Source organism: Euprymna scolopes, chromosome 13 (assembly GCF_053919585.1).
Source record: "Euprymna scolopes isolate OS-2025 chromosome 13, ASM5391958v1, whole genome shotgun sequence".
Lineage (NCBI taxonomy): Eukaryota > Metazoa > Mollusca > Cephalopoda > Sepiida > Sepiolidae > Euprymna > Euprymna scolopes.
In genome coordinates this window covers 114,798,023-114,818,500 of record NC_136494.1, presented here as the reverse complement: position 1 = coordinate 114,818,500, position 20,478 = coordinate 114,798,023, and the positions used below count along the sequence as shown (strand labels likewise).

At 26.8% G+C, this 20,478-nt stretch overlaps 1 protein-coding gene across 1 annotated transcript in view; it reads left to right on the top strand.

The window, feature by feature from the left end:
- LOC145292320 (uncharacterized) overlaps positions 1 to 15,644 on the top strand; it is a 108,712-nt gene extending 93,068 nt beyond the window's left edge. Inside the window, exons 10-12 of the mRNA XM_080138648.1 lie at positions 12,910 to 12,934; positions 13,763 to 13,786; positions 15,382 to 15,644. Coding sequence (XP_079994774.1) covers positions 12,910 to 12,934; positions 13,763 to 13,786; positions 15,382 to 15,644 — 312 coding nt within the window. The remainder of the gene's footprint in view (positions 1 to 12,909; positions 12,935 to 13,762; positions 13,787 to 15,381) is intronic.
- The last annotated feature ends 4,834 nt before the right edge of the window (positions 15,645 to 20,478 follow it).

The window sequence follows — 20,478 nt, the reverse complement described above, 5'->3', positions numbered from 1 at the left end:
CCAATAAATAAAGAATCTTGATATATAACTTCAATGTGTACCAATAAATAAAGGATCTTGAAATAGAATTCCAATGTTTACAAATAAAGAATTCTTGAAATATAATTCTAATGTTTACCAATAAATAAAGAATTCTTGAAATATAATTCCAATTTTTACCAATGAATAAAGAGTTCTTGAAATATAATTCCAATGCTTACCAATAAATAAAGCATCTTGAAATATAATTTCAATGTTTACCAATAAATAAATAATCTTGAAATATAATTCCAATGCTTACCAATAAATAAATAATACTTGAAATATAATTCCAATGCTTACCAATAAATAAAGAATCTTGAAATATAATTCCAATGTTTACCAATAAATAAATAATCCTTGAAATATAATTCAAATGCTTACCAATAAATAAAGAATCTTGAAATATAATATCAATGTTTACAAATAAAGAATTCTTGAAATATAATTCTAATGTTTACCAATAAATAAAGAATTCTTGAAATATAATTCCAATGTTTACCAATGAATAAATAATTCTTGAAATATAATTCCAATGCTTACCAATAAATAAAGAATCTTGAAATATAACTTCAATGTGTACCAATAAATAAAGGATCTTGAAATAGAATTCCAATGTTTACAAATAAATAATTCTTGAAATATAATTCTAATGTTTACCAATAAATAAGAATTCTTGAAATATAATTCCAATGTTTACCAATGAATAAAGAATCTTGAAATATAATTCCAATGCTTACCAATAAATAAAGTATTCTTGAAATATAATTCCAATGCTTACCATTAAATAAAGAATCTTGAAATATAATTCCAATGTTTACCAATAAATAATGCATCTTGAAATATAATTCCAATGCTTACCAATAAATAAAGCATCGTGAAATATAATATCAATGTTTACAAATAAAGAATTCTTGAAATATAATTCCAATGCTTACCAATGAATAAAGAGTTCTTGAAATATAATTCCAATGCTTACCAATAAATAAAGAATTCTTGAAATATAATTTCAATGTGTACCAATAAATAAAGAATCTTGAAATATAATTCCAATGTTTACAAATAAAGAATTCTTGAAATATAATTCCAATGCTTACCAATAAATAAAGAATTCTTGAAATATAATTCCAATGTTTACCAATAAATAAAGAATTCTTGAAATATAATTCCAATGTTTACCAATGAATAAAGAGTTCTGTAAATATAATTCCAATGCTTACCAATAAATAGAGAATCTTGAAATATAATTCCAATGTTTACAAATAAAGACTCTTGAAATATTATTCCAATGCTTACCAATAAATAAAGAATCTTGAAATAGAATTCCAATGTTTACCAATAAATAAATAATTCTTGAAATATAATTCCAATGCTTACCAATAAATAAAGAATCTTGAAATATAACTTCAATGTGTACCAATAAATAAAGGATCTTGAAATAGAATTCCAGTGTTTACAAATAAAGAATTCTTTAAATATAATTCTAATGTTTACCAATAAATAAAGAATTCTTGAAATATAATTCCAATGTTTACCAATGAATAAAGAGTTCTTGAAATATAATTCTAATGCTTACCAATAAATAAAGAATCTTTAAATATAATTTCAATGTTTACCAATAAATAAAGAATCTTGAAATATAATTCCAATGCTTACCAATAAATAAATAATTCTTGAAATATAATTCCAATGCTTACCAATAAATAAAGAATCTTGAAATATAACCTCAATGTTTACAAATAAAGAATTCTGGAAATATAATTCCAATGCTTACCAATGAATAAAGAGTTCTTGAAATACAATTCCAATGCTTACCAATAAATAAATAATCTTGAAATATAATTCCAATGCTTACCCATAAATATAGAATCTTGAAATATAATTCCAATGTTTACCAATAAGTAAAGAATTCTTGAAATATAATTCCCATGTTTACCAATGAATAAAAAGTTCTTGAAATATAATTCCAATGCTTACCAATAAATAAAGAATTCTCGAAATATAATTCCAATGTTTACCAATAAATAAATAATTCTTGAAATATAATTCCAATGCTTACCAATAAATAAAGAATCTTGAAATATAATATCAATGTTTACAAATAAAGAATTCTGGAAATAAAATTCCAATGCTTACCAATGAATAAAGAGTTCTTGAAATATAATTCCAATGCTTACCAATAAATAAAGAATCTTTAAATATAATTCCAATGCTTACCCATAAATAAAGAATCTTGAAATATAATTCCAATGTTTACAAATAAAGAATTCTTGAAATATAATTCTAATGTTTACCAATAAATAAAGAATTCTTGAAATATAATTCCAATGTTTACCAATAAATAAATAATTCTTGAAATATAATTCCAATGCTTACCAATAAATAAAGAATCTTGAAGTATAATTTCAATGTGTACCAATAAATAAAGAATCTTGAAATATAATTCCAATGTTTACAAATAAAGAATTCTCGAAATATAATTCCAATGTTTACCAATAAATAAAGAATTCTTGAACAATAATTCCAATCTTTACCAATGAATAAAGAGTTCTTGAAATATAATTCCAATGCTTACCAATAAATAAAGAATCTTGAAATAGTATTTCAATGTGTACCAATAAATAAAGAATCTTGAAATATAAGTCCAATTCTTTCCAATGAATAAAGAATCCTGAAATATTATTTCAATGTGTACCACTAAATAAAGAATCTTGAAATATAATTCCAATGCTTACCAATGAATAAAGAGTTCTTGAAATATAATTCCAATGCTTACCAATAAATAAAGAATCTTGAAATATAATTTCAATGTGTATCAATAAATAAAGAATCTCGAAATATAATTCCAATGTTTACCAATAAATAAAGAATTCTTGAAATATAATTCCAATGTTTACCAATGAATAAAGAGTTCTTGAAATATAGGTCCAATGCTTACAAACAAAGAATTCTTGAAATATAATTTCAATGTTTACCAATAAATAAAGAATCTTGAAATATAATTCCAATGCTTACCAATACATAAATAATTCTTGAAATATAATTCCTATGTTTACCAAAAAATAAATAATTCTTTAAATATAATTCCAATGTTTACCAATGAATAAAGAGTTCTTTAAATATAATTCCAATGCTTACCAATAAATAAAGAATCTTGAAATATAATTTCAATGTTTACCAATAAATAAAAAATCTTGAAATATAATTCCAATGCTTACCAATAAATAAATAATTCTTGAAATATAATTCCAATGCTTACCAATAAATAAAGAATCTTGAAATATAATTCCAATGTTTACCAATAAATAAATACACCTTGAAATATAATTTCAATGCTTACCAATAAATAAAGAATCTTGCAATATGATATCAATGTTTACAAATAAACAATTCTTTAAATATAATTCCAATGCTTACCAATGAATAAAGAGTTCTTGAAATATAATTCCAATGCTTACCAATAAATAAAGAATCTTGAAATATAATTCCAATGTTTACAAATAAAGAATTCTCGAAATATAATTCTAATGTTTTCCAATAAATAAATAATTCTTGAAATATAATTCCAATGTTTACCAATGAATAAAGAGTTCTTGAAATATAATTCCAATGCTTACCAATAAATAAAGAATCTTGAAATAGTATTTCAATGTGTACCAATAAATAAAGAATCTTGAAATATAAGTCCAATGTTTACAAATAAAGAATTCTCGAAATATAATTCTAATGTTTACCAATAAATAAAAAATTCTTGAAATATAATTCCAATGTTTTCCAATAAATAAAGAATTCTTGAAATATAATTCCAATGCTTTCCAATAAATAAATAATTCTTGAAATATAATTCCAATGCTTACCAATAAATAAAGAATCTTGAAATATAATGCCAATGTTTACCAATAAATAAAGAATCTTGAAATATAATTCCAATGCTCACCAATAAATAAAGAATCTTGAAATATAATATCAATGCTTACAAATAAAGAATTCTTGAAATATAATTCCAATGCTTACCAATGAATAAAGAGTTCTTGAAATATAATTCCAATGCTTACCAATAAATAAAGAATTCTTGAAATATAATTTCAATGTGTACCAATAAATAAAGAATTCTTGAAATATAATTCCAATGCTTACAAATAAAGAATGCTTGAAATATAATTCCAATGTTTTCAAATAAATAAAGAATTCTTGAAATATAATTCCAATGTTTACCAATAAATAAATAACTAGTGAAATATAATTCCAATGCTTACCAATAAATAAAGAATCTTGAAATATAATTTCAATATGTACCAATAGATAAAGAATCTTGAAATATAATTCCAATGTTTACAAATAACGAATTCTCGAAATATAATTCCAATGTTTACCAATAAATAAAGAATTCTTGAAATATAATTCCAATGTTTACCAATGAATAAAGAGTTCTTGAAATATAATTCAAATGCCTACTAATAAACAAAGAATCTTGAAATATAATTCTAATTTTTACAAATAAAGAATCTTGAAATATAATTCCAATGTTTACCAATGAATAAAGAGTTCTTAAATATAATTCCAATGCTTTTCAATAAATAAAGAATCTTGAAATATAATTAAAATGTGTACCAATAAATAAAGAATCTTGAAATATAATTCCAATGTTTACAAATAAAGAATTCTCTAAATATAATTCCAATGTTTACCAATAAATAACGAATTCTTGAAATATAATTCCAATGTTTACCAATGAATAAAGAGTTCTTGAAATATAATTCCAATGCTTACCAATAAATAAAGAATCTTGAAATATAAGTCTAATGTTTACAAATAAAGAATCTTGAAATATAATTCCAATGCTTTCCAATGAATAAAGAGTTCTTTAAATATTATTCCAATGTTTACCAATAAATAAAAAATTCTTGAAATATAATTCCAATGTTTTCCAATGAATAAAGAATTCTTGAAATATAATTCTAATGCTTACCAATAAATAAATAATTCTTGAAATATAATTCCAATGTTTACCAATAAATAAAGAATCTTGAAATATAATTCCAATGTTTACCAATAAATAAATAATTCTTGAAATATAATTTCAATGCTTACCAATAAATAAAGACTCTTGCAATATAATATCAATGTTTACAAATAAACAATTCTTGAAATATAATTCCAATGCTTACCAATGAATAAAAAGTTCTTGAAATATAATTCCAATGCTTACCAATAAATAAAGAATCTTGAAATATAATTTCAATGTGTACCAATAAAAAAAGAATCTTGAAATATAATTCCAATGTTTACAAATAAAGAATTCTCCAAATATAATTCTAATGTGTACCAATATATGTGTACCAATAAATAAAGAATCTTGAAATATAATTCCAATGTTTAACAATAAATAAATAATTCTTGAAATATAATTCCAATGCTTACCAATAAATAAAGAATCTTGAAATATAATTCCAATGTTTACCAATAAATAAATAATTCTTGAAATATAATTCCAATGCTTACCAATAAATAAAGAATCTTGAAATATAATATCAATGTTTACAAATAAAGAATTCTTGAAATATAATTCCAATGCTTACCAATGAATAAAGAGTTCTGTAAATATAATTCCAATGCTTACAAATAAATAAAAAATCTTGAAATATAATTCCAATGTTTACAAATAAAGAATTCTTGAAATATAATTCCAATGTTTACCAATAAATAAAGAATTCTTGAAATATAATTTCAATGCTTACCAATAAATAAAGAATCTTGAAATATAATTTCAATGTGTACCAATAAATAAAGAATCTCGAAATATAATTCCAATGTTTACCAATAAATAAAGAATTCTTAAATATAATTCCAATGTTTACCAATGAATAAAGAGTTATTGAAATATAATTCCAATGCTTACCAATAAATAAAGAATCTTGAAATATAATTTCAATGTTTACCAATAAATAAAGAATCTTGAAATAAAATTCCAATGCTTACCAATAAATAAATAATTCTTGAATTATAATTCCAATGCTTACCAATAAATAAAGAATCTTGAAATATAATTTCAATGTGTACCAATAAATCAAGAATCTGGAAATATAATTCCAATGTTTACAAATAAAGAATTCTCGAAATATAATTCCAATGTTTACCAATAAATAAATAATTCTTCAAATATAATTCCAATGTTTACCAATGAATAAAGAGTTCTTGAAATATAATTCCAATGCTTACCAATAAATAAAGAATCTTGAAATATAATTTCAATGTTTACCAATAAATAAAGAATCTTGAAATATAATTCCAATGCTTACCAATAAATAAATAATTCTTGAAATATAATTCCAATGCTTACCAATAAATAAAGAATCTTGAAATATAATTCCAATGTTTACCAATGAATAAAGAGTTCTTGAAATATAATTCCAATGCTTACCAATAAATAAAGAATCTTGAAATAAAATTTAAATGTTTACAAATAAAGAATCCTGAAATATAATTCCAATGCTTACCAATGAATAAAGAGTTCTTGAAATATAATTCCAATGCTTACCAATAAATAAAGAATCTTGAAATATAATTTCAATATGTACCAATAAATAAATAATTCTTGAAATATAATTCCAATGTTTACAAATAAAGAATTCTTGAAATATAATTCCAATGTTTTAAATAAATAAAGAATTCTTGAAATATAATTCCAATGTTTACCAATAAATAAATAATTATTGAAATATAATTCCAATGCTTACCAATAAATAAAGAATCTTGAAATATAATTTCAATAGGTACCAATAGATAAAGAATCTTGAAATATAATTCCAATGTTTACAAATAAAGAATTCTCGAAATATAATACCAATGTTTACCAATGAATAAAGAGTTCTTGAAATATAATTCCAATGCTTACTAATAAATAAAGAATCTTGAAATATAATTCTAATTTTTACAAATAAAGAATCTTGAAATATAATTCCAATGTTTACCAATGAATAAAGAGTTCTTGAAATATAATTCCAATGCTTACCAATAAATAAAGAATCTTGAAATATAATTTCAATGTGTACCAATAAATAAAGAATCTTGAAATATAATTCCAATGTTTACAAATAAAGAATTCTCGAAATATAATTCCAATGTTTACCAATAAATAAAGAATTCTTGAAATATAATTCCAATCTTTACCAATGAATAAAGAGTTCTTGAAATATAATTCCAATGCTTACCAATAAATAAAGAATCTTGAAATATTATTCTAATGTTTACAAATAAAGAATCTTGAAATATAATTCCAATGCTTTCCAATGAATAAAGAGTTCTTGAAATATAATTCCAATGTTTACCAATAAATAAAGAATTCTTGAAATATAATTCCAATGTTTACAAATGAATAAAGAATTCTTGAAATATAATTCTAATGTTTACAAATAAAGAATCTTGAAATATAATTCCAATGTTTACCAATAAATAAAGAATCTTTAAATATAATTCTAATGTTTACCAATGAATAAAGAATTCTCGAAATATAATTCCAATGCTTACCAATAAATAAAGAATTCTTGAAATATAATTCCAATGTTTACCAATAAATAAATTATTCTTGAAATATAATTCCAATGTTTACCAATAAATAAAGAATCTTGAAATATAATTCTAATGTTCACAAATAAAGAATTCTCGAAATATAATTCCAATGTTTACCAATAAATAAAAAATTCTTTATATATAATTCCAATCTTTACCAATAATAAAATAATTCTTGAATTATAATTCCAATGCTTACCAATGAATAAAGTGTTCTTGAAATATAATTCCAATGTTTACCAATAAATAAAGAATCTTGAAATATAATTCCAATGTTTACAAATAAAGAATTCTTGAAATATAATTCCAATGTTTACCAATAAATAAAGAATTCTTGAAATATAATTCCAATGTTTACCAATTAATAAAGAGTTCTTGAAATATAATTCTAATGTTTACAAATAAAGAATTCTCGACATATAATTCCAATGCTTACCAATAAATAAAAAATCTTGAAATATAAATCCAATGTTTACAAATAAAGTATTCTTGAAATATAATTCCAATGTTTTCAAATAAATAAAGAATTCTTGAAATATAATTCCAATGTTTACCAATAAATAAAGAGTTCTTGAAAGATAATTCCAATGTTTACCAATAAATAAAGAGTTCTTGAAATATAATTCCAATGGTTACAAATAAATAAAGAATTCTTGAAATATAATTCCAATGTTTACCAATGAATAAAGAGTTCTTGAAATATAATTCCAATGTTTACAAATAAAGAATTCTCGAAATATAATTCCAATGTTTACCAATGAATAAAGAATTCTTGAAATATAATTCCAATGTTTACCAATTAATAAAGAGTTCTTGAAATATAATTCCAATGTTTACCAATAAATAAAGAATTCTTGAAATATAATTCCAATGTTTACCAATGAATAAAGAGTTCTTGAAATATAATTCTAATGTTTACAAATAAAGAATTCTCGAAATATAATTCCAATGCTTACCAATAAATAAATAATTCTTGAAATATAATTCCAATGTTTACAAATAAAGAATTCTTGAAATATAATTACAATGTTTACCAATAAATAAATAATTCTTGAAACATAATTCCAATGTTTACCAATAAATAAAGAGTTCTTGAAATATAATTCCAATGTTTACAAATAAATAAAGAATTCTTGAAATATAATTCGAATGTGTACTAATGAATAAAGAGTTCTTGAAATATAATTCTAATGTTTACAAATAAAGAATTCTCGAAATATAATTCCAATGTTTACCAATAAATAAAGAATACTTGAAATATAATTCCAATGTTTACCAATGAATAAAGGGTTCTGTAAATATAATTCCAATGCTTACCAATAAATAAAGAATCTTGAAATATAATTCTAATGTTACAAATAAAGAATCTTGAAATATAATTCCAATGCTTTCCAATGAATAAAGAGTTCTTGAAATATAATTCCAATGTTTACCAATAAATAAATAATTCTTGAAATATAATTCCAATGTTTACCAATGAATAAAGAATTCTTCAAATATAATTCTAATGGTTACAAATAAAGAATTTTCGAAATATAATTCCAATGTTTACCAATAAATAAATAATTCTCTGAAATATAATTCCAATGTTTACCAATAAATAGATAATTCTTGAAATATAATTCCAATGTTTTCCAATGAATAAAGAGTTCTTGAAATATAATTCCAATGTTTACCAGTAAATAAAGAATCTTGAAATATAATTCCAATGTTTACAAATAAAGAATTCTTGAAATATAATTCCAATGTTTACCAATAAATAAAGAATTCTTGAAATATAATTCCAATGTTTACCAATGAGTAAAGAGTTCTTGAAATATAATTCTAATGTTTACAAATAAAGAATTCTCGAAATATAATTCCAATGCTTACCAATAAATAAAGAATCCTGAAATATAATTCCAATGTTTACAAATAAAGAATTCTCGCAATATATTTCCAATGTTTACCAATAAATAAATAATTCTTGAAATATAATTCCAATGTTTATCAATAAATAAATAATTCTTGAAATATAATTACAATGTTTACCAATAAATAAAGAGTTCTTGAAATATAATTCCAATGGTTACAAATAAATAAAGAATTCTTGAAATATAATTCCAATGTTTACCAATGAATAAAGAGTTCTTGAAATATAATTCTAATGTTTACAAATAAAAAATTCTCGGAATATAATTCCAATGTTTACCAATGAATAAAGAATTCTTTAAATATAAATCCAACGTTTACCAATGAATAAAGAGTTCTTGAAATATAATTCCAATGTTTACCAATAAATAAAGAATTCTTGAAATATAATTCCAATGTTGACCAATAAATAAAGAATTCTTGAAATATAATTCCAATGTTTACAAATAAAGAATTCTCGAAATATAATTCCAATGTTTACCAATAAATAAAGAATTCTTGAAATATAATTCTAATGTTTATAAATAAAGAATTCTCGAAATGTAATTTCAATGTTTACCAATAAATAAACAATCTTTAAATATAATTCCAATGTTTACAAATAAAGAATTCTTGAAATATAATTCCAATGTTTACCAATAAGTAAAGAATTCTTGAAATATAATTCCAATGTTTACCAATGAATAAAAAGTTCTTGAAATATAATTCTTATGTTTACAAATAAAGAATTCTCGAAATATAATTCCAATGTTTACCAATAAAAAAAAAATCTTTAAATATAATTCCAATGTTTACAAATAAAGAATTCTTGACATATAAATCCAATGTTTACCAATAAATAAATAATTCTTGAAATATAATTTCAATGTTTACCAATAAATAAAGAATTCTTGAAATAGTATTCCAATGTTTACCAATAAATAAAGAGTTCTTGAAATATAATTCCAATGTTTACAAATACATAAAGAATTCTTGAAATATAATTCCAATGTGTACCAATGAATAAAGGGTTCTTGAAATATAATTCTAATGTTTATAAATAAAGAATTCTCGAAATATAATTCCAATGTTTACCAATAAATAAAGAATTCTTGAAATATAATTCCAATGTTTACCAATGAATAAAGAGTTCTTGAAATGTAATTCCAATGTTTACCAATAAATAAAGAAATTTTGAAATATAATTCCAATGTTTACCAATAAATAAAGAATTCTTGAAATATAATTCCAATGTTTGCAAATAAAGAATTCTCGAAATATAATTCCAATGTTTACCAATAAATAAATAATTCTTGAAATATAATTCCAATGTTTACAAATAAAGAATTCTCGAAATATATTTCCAATGTTTACCAATAAATAAAGAATTCTCGAAATATAATTCCAATGTTTACCAATAAATAAAGAATTCTTTAAATATAATTCCAATGTTTACCAATAAATAAAGAATCTTGAAATATAATTCTAATGTTCGGCATTAAATAAAGAATCTTTAAATATAATTACAATGTTTACCAATAAATAAAGAATTCTTTAAATATAATTCCAATGTTTACCAATAAATAAAGAATCTTGAAATATAATTCTAATGTCCGGCATTAAATAAAGAATCTTTAAATATAATTACAATGCTTACCGATAAACAAAGAATTCTTGACATATTTTTCCAATGTTCACCAATGAATAAAGAATTCTTTAAATATAATTCCAATGTTCACCAATAAATAAAGAATCTTGAAATATAATTCCAATGTTTACCAATAAATAAATAATTCTTGAAATATAATTCCAATGTTTACCAATAAATAAAGAATACTTGAAATATAATTCCAATGTTTACCAATAAATAAAGAATTCTTTAAATATAATTCCAATGTTTACCAATAAATAAATAATTCTTGAAATATAATTCCAATAATTTCCAATAAATAAAGAATTCTTGAAATATAATTCCAATGCTTACCAATAAATAATTAATTCTTGAAATATAATTCCAATGCTTACCAATAAATAAATAATTCTTGAAATATAATTCGAATGCTTACCAATAAATAAATAATTCTTGAAATATAATTCCAATGCTTACCAATTGGAGATTATAACATTTTATTAAACTGATTTTAATGCAAATTTGTTATTGTTCAGTACGGACCACAAAAGCTGGAAGAGGTGTGTATATATAATTTTAATGATATCAAATGCAGTTGACAGAAATGTAAATTCTAATTCTACCCCCAGCGTGATGGTTTGTCAACAGAATTATATGTAATGCAGTCCAATTATCAGTACCGTTCTTATAATAATTTGAATCCATAATATCTGACAGTCCCAATGAATTTCATTTCATATGTAAAAGAATCGAGGAATTCACTGTTTGTAGTGATGATTTTAATGACTCAAAAATGTGATTATCTAGTTTCTTGAATGTGTGTATAACGTTTATCGATCATCTCTAATGTTCATGTGTTTGGATATTTTTATAACAGTGAGTATAACAACTATGCACAAGGCTAGATAACACTGTCGGTGGGGACACCAGCAAAAGGCACATACCTTCTCAAAGTTTCTTTCGTGCTTCATGCAATTAATGGCTTGAATTATATTGGGATATAATCATTTATTTCCACGTCGAGTCCTTTCTCATAGTTGAGCACGCTTCGGATGAGTCTATATTTTGTTATTTCGACCCCTTGACTTCTACGGGGGTTGTCCAAACACTGGAGCACCCCCGTTTCTCCACTAACGCGTTGAATACCGAACCTAATCTCTCCTCACTCTCCACGTGTATATCTATATAATCCTTTCTCTTTTGTAGTTCTCTGAAGTCCCCCAAAATCATCTTTATTGTTCATTTAAATTCTTGTTTACGTTAGTTATGAAAACCAACATTCTTTTATAACAAGTTAACATTCCTAGTACATATTTTGACATAAATATTTAATCTTTAAATACATGATCAGCTTCGATAACATTCTTCCTGTTATTCAAACACTCCTTTTTGTTATCGGAATATTCCTACTAACTAAATACTTATCAGGCTTTTCCCCATTTTCCGGAGAACTAAGAATGTAACAGAAATCCGTTTGTTATTTCGTTCGTATACTCTGTATTTTATATATTCTTATCTCATTTTTAAGTTCGATTCTATTTTCTTCTATGCTATTAGACTTATACATTGATTTCATATTCTATATTATTCGTGTACCTGCACAGGTCTGCAATAGCGTTGCTGATTCTAAATGGTTTTATTCAATACATGCAAGCAATACACTGTTATATTAATATTTTAATATTAATTATGTTTTAAATGTTTAAGATATTTTTTCTAACGTTCATCATTTAATAGGAAAAATGGTTGATAAAACTAATCACCATTTATTTAATAATACAATTATATTTTTGATATTTCAGATATATACCAACTTTGCGAAAACAGGTGTGTATAAATTATTTAAATTCACTTGAAGTAAAAATTGACAGTATGTAAACACGTTCTTAAAATAGATGTGACAGGTTGAATACTGATTTCGTTGAAAGGACGTAATGCTGAGATTGTACGGCTTTAAAAAGAAAGATATCTTAAAATAACTTTGGAAGACTTAAAGGAAGAGTTCGGAAACATTATTATTGTTAACTTTAGTAAGGGATAAAAATGAAAAGTGATTTAACTGAAACTTTAAAAGTAATCAATGATATTTATAATTTTAGTAGAGATTTATAGAACATATTTCAATCAGAAATTTTATCATTATTATTATTTTAAATTCGTTTAGTAATTTGCTAAAATGATAGGAAAAATACGTTAATGTTTCAACATTTAAATTTGGGTGCAATATTCATCGCTTACTTTAGTAGAAAGAAAACTAAGTGATTTGGATAAAGGTGTGTATCTACAATTTGGAAGTATTATTAGTATATTGTAATTAAAAATTAATAACGTTTAAACGAAATTATCAGTAACATGGTATTAATAATTCTAGCTTGAAGAATGATAAAATATAAGAGTTTGACATACCTGTGAATAATGATTACTTAGAAGAAAGATAATCACCAGCACAAGTGACTCTCATGAAAAAAGAAATAATGTTAGTAGACCATATTAACTTGTTTAAAATTTATCACTTGAAAGCTTATGTTTTAATTGCGTCATAAAATCTTTTTTTTCTGATATTCATCAATAAATTATTGTCATTCATTATTTATTATTTATATGAAATTAAACATTTAAAATATCTTAACACAAACATCTTTGCTTATATTCCAGAGTTGGCTCAAGCGACTAAAGGAGGTGTGTATATACATATAATTTAATGCATATAAATTGTATAGATAATATCAATGCCAAAAATAAAAGTAGGACTAACGTCTAATGTAGACTACGTCAAGCTGTTTTCTTATGTCTGCAACTTCCAAAAAATCAGTTGTCACATTTGAAAATCAACCAGCAGACATTTAGCACTGTATTTCAAATTTGGCTTTTAGAATTCTAGCAGTACAGTTGCCTAAGAAATAAGCATCTAGGAAGTGGCATTGGAATCAGGTATCTAGAAAGTGGCATTTGAAAATAAGCATCTAGAAAGTGGCTTTGGATATAAGCATCTAGAAAGTGGCATTGGAAATGGGCATCTAAATGTGGCATTTGAAAATAAGCATCTAGAAAGTGGCATTGGAATCAGGCATCTAGAAAGTGGCATTGGAAATGGGTATCTAGAAAGTGGCATTGGAAATAAGCATATAGAAAGTGGCTTTGGATATAAGCATCTAGAAAGTGGCATTGGAAATGGGCATCTAAAAAGTGGCATTTGAAAATAAGCATCTAGAAAGTGGCTTTGGATATAAGCATCTAGAAAGTGGCATTGGAAAATAAGCATCTAGAAAGTGGCTTTGGATATAAGCATCTAGAAAGTGGCATTGGAAATGGGCATCTAAAAAGTGGCATTTGAAAATAAGCATCTATAAAGTGGCATTGGAATCAGGCATATAGAAAGTGGCATTGGAAATGGGCATCTAGAAAGTGGCATTGGAAATAAGCATCTAGAAAGTGGCATTGGAAATGGGCATCTAGAAAGTGGCATTGGAAATAAGCATCTAGAAAGTGACATTTGAAAATAAGCATCTAGAAAGTGGCATTGGAAATGGGCATCTAAAAGGTGGCATTTGAAAATAAGCATCTATAAAGTGGCATTGGAATCAGGCATATAGAAAGTGGCATTGGAAATGGGCATCTAGAAAGTGGCATTGGAAATAAGCATCTAGAAAGTGGCATTGGAATCAGGCATCTAGAAACTTGCATTGGAAATAAGCATCTAGAAAGTGGCATTGGAAATAAGCATCTAGAAAGTGGCATTGGAAATTAAACATCTAGAAAGTGGCATTGGAAAATAAGCATCTAGAAAGTGGCTTTGGATATAAGCATCTAGAAAGTGGCATTGGAAATGGGCATCTAGAAAGTGGCATTGGAAATGGGCATCTAGAAAGTGGCATTGGAAATAAGCATCTAGAAAGTGGCATTAGAATCAGGCATCTAGAAAGTGGCATTGGAAATGGGCATCTAGAAAGTGGCATTGGAAATAAGCATCTAGAAAGTGGCATTGGAAATTAAACATCTAGAAAGTGGCATTGGAAAATAAGCATCTAGAAAGTGGCTTTGGATATAAGCATCTAGAAAGTGGCATTGGAAATGGGCATCTAAAAAGTGGCATTTGAAAATAAGCATCTATAAAGTGGCATTGGAATCAGGCATATAGAAAGTGGCATTGGAAATGGGCATCTAGAAAGTGGCATTGGAAATAAGCATCTAGAAAGTGGCATTGGAAATGGGCATCTAGAAAGTGGCATTGGAAATAAGCATCTAGAAAGTGACATTTGAAAATAAGCATCTAGAAAGTGGCTTTGGATATAAGCATCTAGAAAGTGGCATTGGAAATGGGCATCTAAATGTGGCATTTGAAAATAAGCATCTAGAAAGTGGCATTGGAATCAGGCATCTAGAAAGGTGCATTGGAAATGGGCATCTAGAAAGTGGCATTGGAAATAAGCATCTAGAAAGTGGCATTGGAATCAGGCATCTAGAAAGTGGCATTGGAAATGGGCATCTAAAAAGTGGCATTGGAAATAAGCATCTAGAAAGTGGCATTGGAAATTAAACATCTAGAAAGTGGCATTGGAAAATAAGCATCTAGAAAGTGGCATTTGAAAATAAGCATTTAAATAGTGGCATTGCAAATAAGCATCTAGAAAGTGGCATTGAAAATAAGCATCTAGAAAGTGGCATATAAAATAAGCATCTAGAAAGTGGCATTTGAAAATAAGCATCTAGAAAGTGGCATTGAAAATAAGCATCTAGAAAGTGGCATTGGAAAATAAGCATCTAGAAAGTGGCATTAGAAATAAGCATCTAGAAAGTGGCATTGGAAATGGGCATCTAGAAAGTGGCATTAGAAAATAAGCATCTAGAAAGTGGCATTAGAAATAAACATCTAGAAAGTGGCATTAGAAATAAGCATCTAGAAAGTGGCATTGTAAATGGGCATCTAGAAAGTGGCATTAGAAAATAAGCATCTAGAAAGTGGCATTAGAAATAAACATCTAGAAAGTGGCATTAGAAATAAACATCTAGAAAGTGGCATTGGAAATAAACATCTACAAAGTGGCAGTGAAAAATGCCACTTTGACATTTAAAGTTATGATTACTTTAACATAATAAATTATATGCTAGACTCCTGCAAGTTTATATAGAAATTGAAAATCAACCTTCATTATGCTAGCTTCGAACTCGAGTTCGAGCTGGTCTTCCGAACACTGATTACTTGGTCCGTTGTGATGATGGAGAGGTTATAGAAGATATAAACAACGACATGTGCGTTGTGTATAGAAATCAAAATGGCAGCTGTTCTCTTTATGTTGGAGTTACATGCCGAACAATGATTCTCTCATTGAAGGGGAGTAACTCTGTTTTGTACTAGGTAAATTGAGAAATAGAAAGATATTTAATAAAAAGTATTGAGAGTCGTATTGACTCGACTTCCATATATGGCAGATTTTAACAACCTAAATATTGCCTTGGTTCTTTCAAAAGATCAGTTTTTCATTACGTTACGTATGGTTTGTGTCTTAGATTAATTCAATGTATTACCTCATTCTTAGAAGCTGTTATTGCCGATATTACTGGTAAAATAATCTATGAAACTATTATTTGCAAGATTATATTAAAACCGTTATGAAAAAAAAAAGTAAAAAAAAAGAAGAAATATTTATGGATTATAATTTCACATATTTATGATTTGTTTTTAATTATTCCCAAAAAGAATCTACAAGAGTTTCGTTCGGAATATTTCAAAATTTTATACTGGTCATCTTTTTAGAAAGAACTATTAAAACGTAATATTAAAAAAATAAATCGATATGTACTTATTGGATAGTAAAGTTTATTTTCGTTTATTGGAGTTCGAGCTAAGGCGAAATTGGTATATACATATCCAATTTATCCCGCGTAAAACAGAAACATATGCTATTTTAATATCTCCCGTTTGTTTACTAATATCAGTCGTATATGACCGCTTGGCATTCGTTAAATTTTATATATACACTGTTGCTTCTTTAAAGGATATACATTCATATCGTAAGAATAGTGAAATGCAAATGGTTGTCTTTTTGCAAGAAAAACTTAATGTTCATCAGTAATGGTGACTATTTGACGAAACGAGTTGCTTATTGAACAACGGAATTGATAACTTTAAAATATTTTAACATAAACATCTTTTTTAATATTTCAGTATCTGGCGGCGCAATATAAGAAGGTGCGCATATTATGTTTAAAATTATATTAAATTTATTTGATTTAAAATTAATAACGTTTAATGAACATTTCTATTGCTATATTGAATTTATTTGATTTTAAAATAAATAACATATGTAGGAAATCATCCATATCATTGTGTCAATAATTTTACTTCAACGAATAAAAATGAATAACGCTTTACTACAAGCAAGAAATGATATTGAAAGGTCAAACCTGTATGAAAATGATAGAGGTATCACTCAGTAGGTCCAATTATTATATTGCTTATCATATTATATTATTACTTATATGTGAGATTCCCGTCAGCTACAGAAATTAAGTTGTAAGGAAATCCACACAGATTATTTGTTTCTGGTGATGAAGGCTTTGTGCAGAACGAACGACACCTTTTTTTATAACTTCTCATCTCAGTCGGAATAATGACTGCTTCAGGACAGGGCAGTCATTAGACCAGGTTTTACATAAGAGTTTTCCTTCTCTTAGATGCATGTCGACATTTTTAACACTTACAAACCGTTCTTTTTCTTACAAAGGAGTCACTACTTATCAAATCCTAAAGGCCACTCGAGGATAAGGGTTAATAAGCATACAGTGTTCAATGAGACGATGTTGTAGTAATTGTTAATGGAAATTTGGTAAATTGGATTACTTAAAGGGAACGACTCATCAAGAACTTATTCACATTGGACTTGAAGGCGACCATATTATAGTCAGCCGAAAAGCAGACAAATAGAAGAGAGTTCCACGGGCGTGCAGTTCAAAGAAAAAAAACTTTGTTCATCGAATATACGTCTAGGTTTAGGCACAGATAAGGAGTGGGGGAAATTATTGATAGTTTTTTCAGCTAAACCCGTGTTTCTCGTGAAAGTTTCGCGAGCGGGCCATTGATTGGAACTCAGATGAACACTTGCCATGAAAATAACGATAAAGCAGAGACAGGCTCGCAACGTCTCTTCTGTGAGAAAGATGTTGCAGAGAAGAGAAAAGGGCATCCTCCACGAAGCTACGAAGTGTATTTTGAACTCTGTTAAGGCAGGATAAGTCTTTCTAGCAGTTCCTGCCCAGATGTGGCAACAGTATTCCATCCTTGGACGTAACTGGCTCTTATATGGGTAGAGAATGGCATCAGCAGTGAGATATCTACTGGATACAAGGATCGCACAATTTTCCCAGTAACCTTGGCAACAGATTTGATATATGTGTTCCATTTCAGATTAGGAGTAATGGTCACGCCCAGGAGCTTGTCAAAACATGGAGCCTTCCCAAGATGAGAGCCATTCATTTAAATTGATGCTAGATGAGGATCGGAACGTTGATGATGTAAAGACAGAAGCTTGGTTTTAGATGCATTAAAAGTAACCATTCACCTCTTTCCCCATTGTACAACATGCTCAAGATCAGAGGAGAGAGAATCAGAGAGAACTTGGACGTTTATGGTCTTGGATGTAGTGTGCCATAGATGGAAGTGTCATCAGCATAAATGTCTATGAATGATCTAAGGATGTGATTTGGAAGATAATTGATGTAGATCAGGGAGATAGCTGGGCCCAGTATAGACTCCTGAAGGACTCAGCATTAATACTATGAGCTTCTGATTTCTGCTTATGAACCACTACTCTTATGAAACTATCAGAGAGAAATGATTTAATAATATATTATAGCTGGAGATCTTGTGAAGTAGACCTTCATACAAGACTCTATCAAAGCTCTCTGATATGTCAAGAGCTATTGCCCTAGAAAGGAAGCCTCTGTCAAGAGGTTCGCTAATCCTATGAGATATAACCGTAAGCACATCTGCTGTATTTCTCACAGAACGGAAACCATATTGTATGTCAGTAAGATATTCATTTTTGATGAGGTTGCTGACTACTTCTTTATTTAACACAGATTCCAGCAACGTATTTATGAGGCACAGGAGACTTATAGGTGTGTACTGAGAGGGAGATGACCGATCACCTGAATTCTTAAATACAGGGCATACTGACGAGGTTTTTCAGGGCGTTAGGAAGCAATTCTCTTTAAGACAATGCTTAAACAGCTTTGTAAGTATGGGAACTAGTTCTAGTTAAAACTTTTTTTAGCACTATAATTGAAATGCCATCAAGGCCAGTTGCTTTACTGGAATCAAGTTTTTTTATTAGCTTGGCAACATCACGCACAGATATTTGTATGTCACATAGAGTGTTTTCTGATACAGGAGGAAATATGGGAGGGGCGACCTTGGTCGCATAGGGTAAAATTAGCTGCAACGTTCTTGGCAAAGAGTTTGGCTTCGTCTGATGCTGACGAGATGACCTCAGGTCCATTAATGAAAGTTGGGATAGAGCATACGCTTCTGTTCAGGATCCTGCTCGCTATTTGCCAAAACTGGTGGAAACCAATCCGCTGCTCAGCTACTTTGGACTTAACGGATTGAGCATACAATTCTCTTGTATTCTTTATTACTCTTTTGCAGTGGCTGCTGGCAGTCCTGAAAGCGGCTTTAGTCTCAGTACATCTATTATGTTGGAAGCAATGGAAAAAGTGATTTCTGTGTGCAATGGCAGCAACACATTCTGGAGAGAACCATGATTAGCTGTTAGGTTTTTGCTGAAAGTTTTTCGAGGGAATGAAATGATCTATACCTACAATTAACCATTCCGTCAGGTCTGATACTATAGAGGACACATATGTTTTAAACATGGAACACAGAGGTAGATCTGATATAAATGTATGGAAGCTATCCCAGTCAGGCAAAGTGTATCGATATACCATACGATGAAAAGGTACGTCTGAGGACTTATTGCATTTCGTGTTTATCTTAACTGATACAACAGAGTGGTCGGAAGATCCAAGTGGAGACAGAATGGAAGATGAACATAGCTAAGAGCAAGTTATGAGAAAAAGGTCTAGGAGACTTGCATACAGGTTGGTTCGTGAACAATCTGATTAAGGTCATAAACAATGGTGAAATCATGACAGAACCCCCCTCCTCATCATCTGTCTTGTTTGAGTGAGTTAACCATTTTACATTGTGAACATTGAAATCTTCGCATGCGTGAATGTTAGCCGAAGGATGAACAGAAAGGGTGTGATCAATTTTCTCAGATATGCTTTTAAAGATAGTAACTCCGCTGTTATGGGGGCGATAGAAAGTAAATATAAACATAGTAGTGTGAGTAAGTGCAACCCGGAACCAC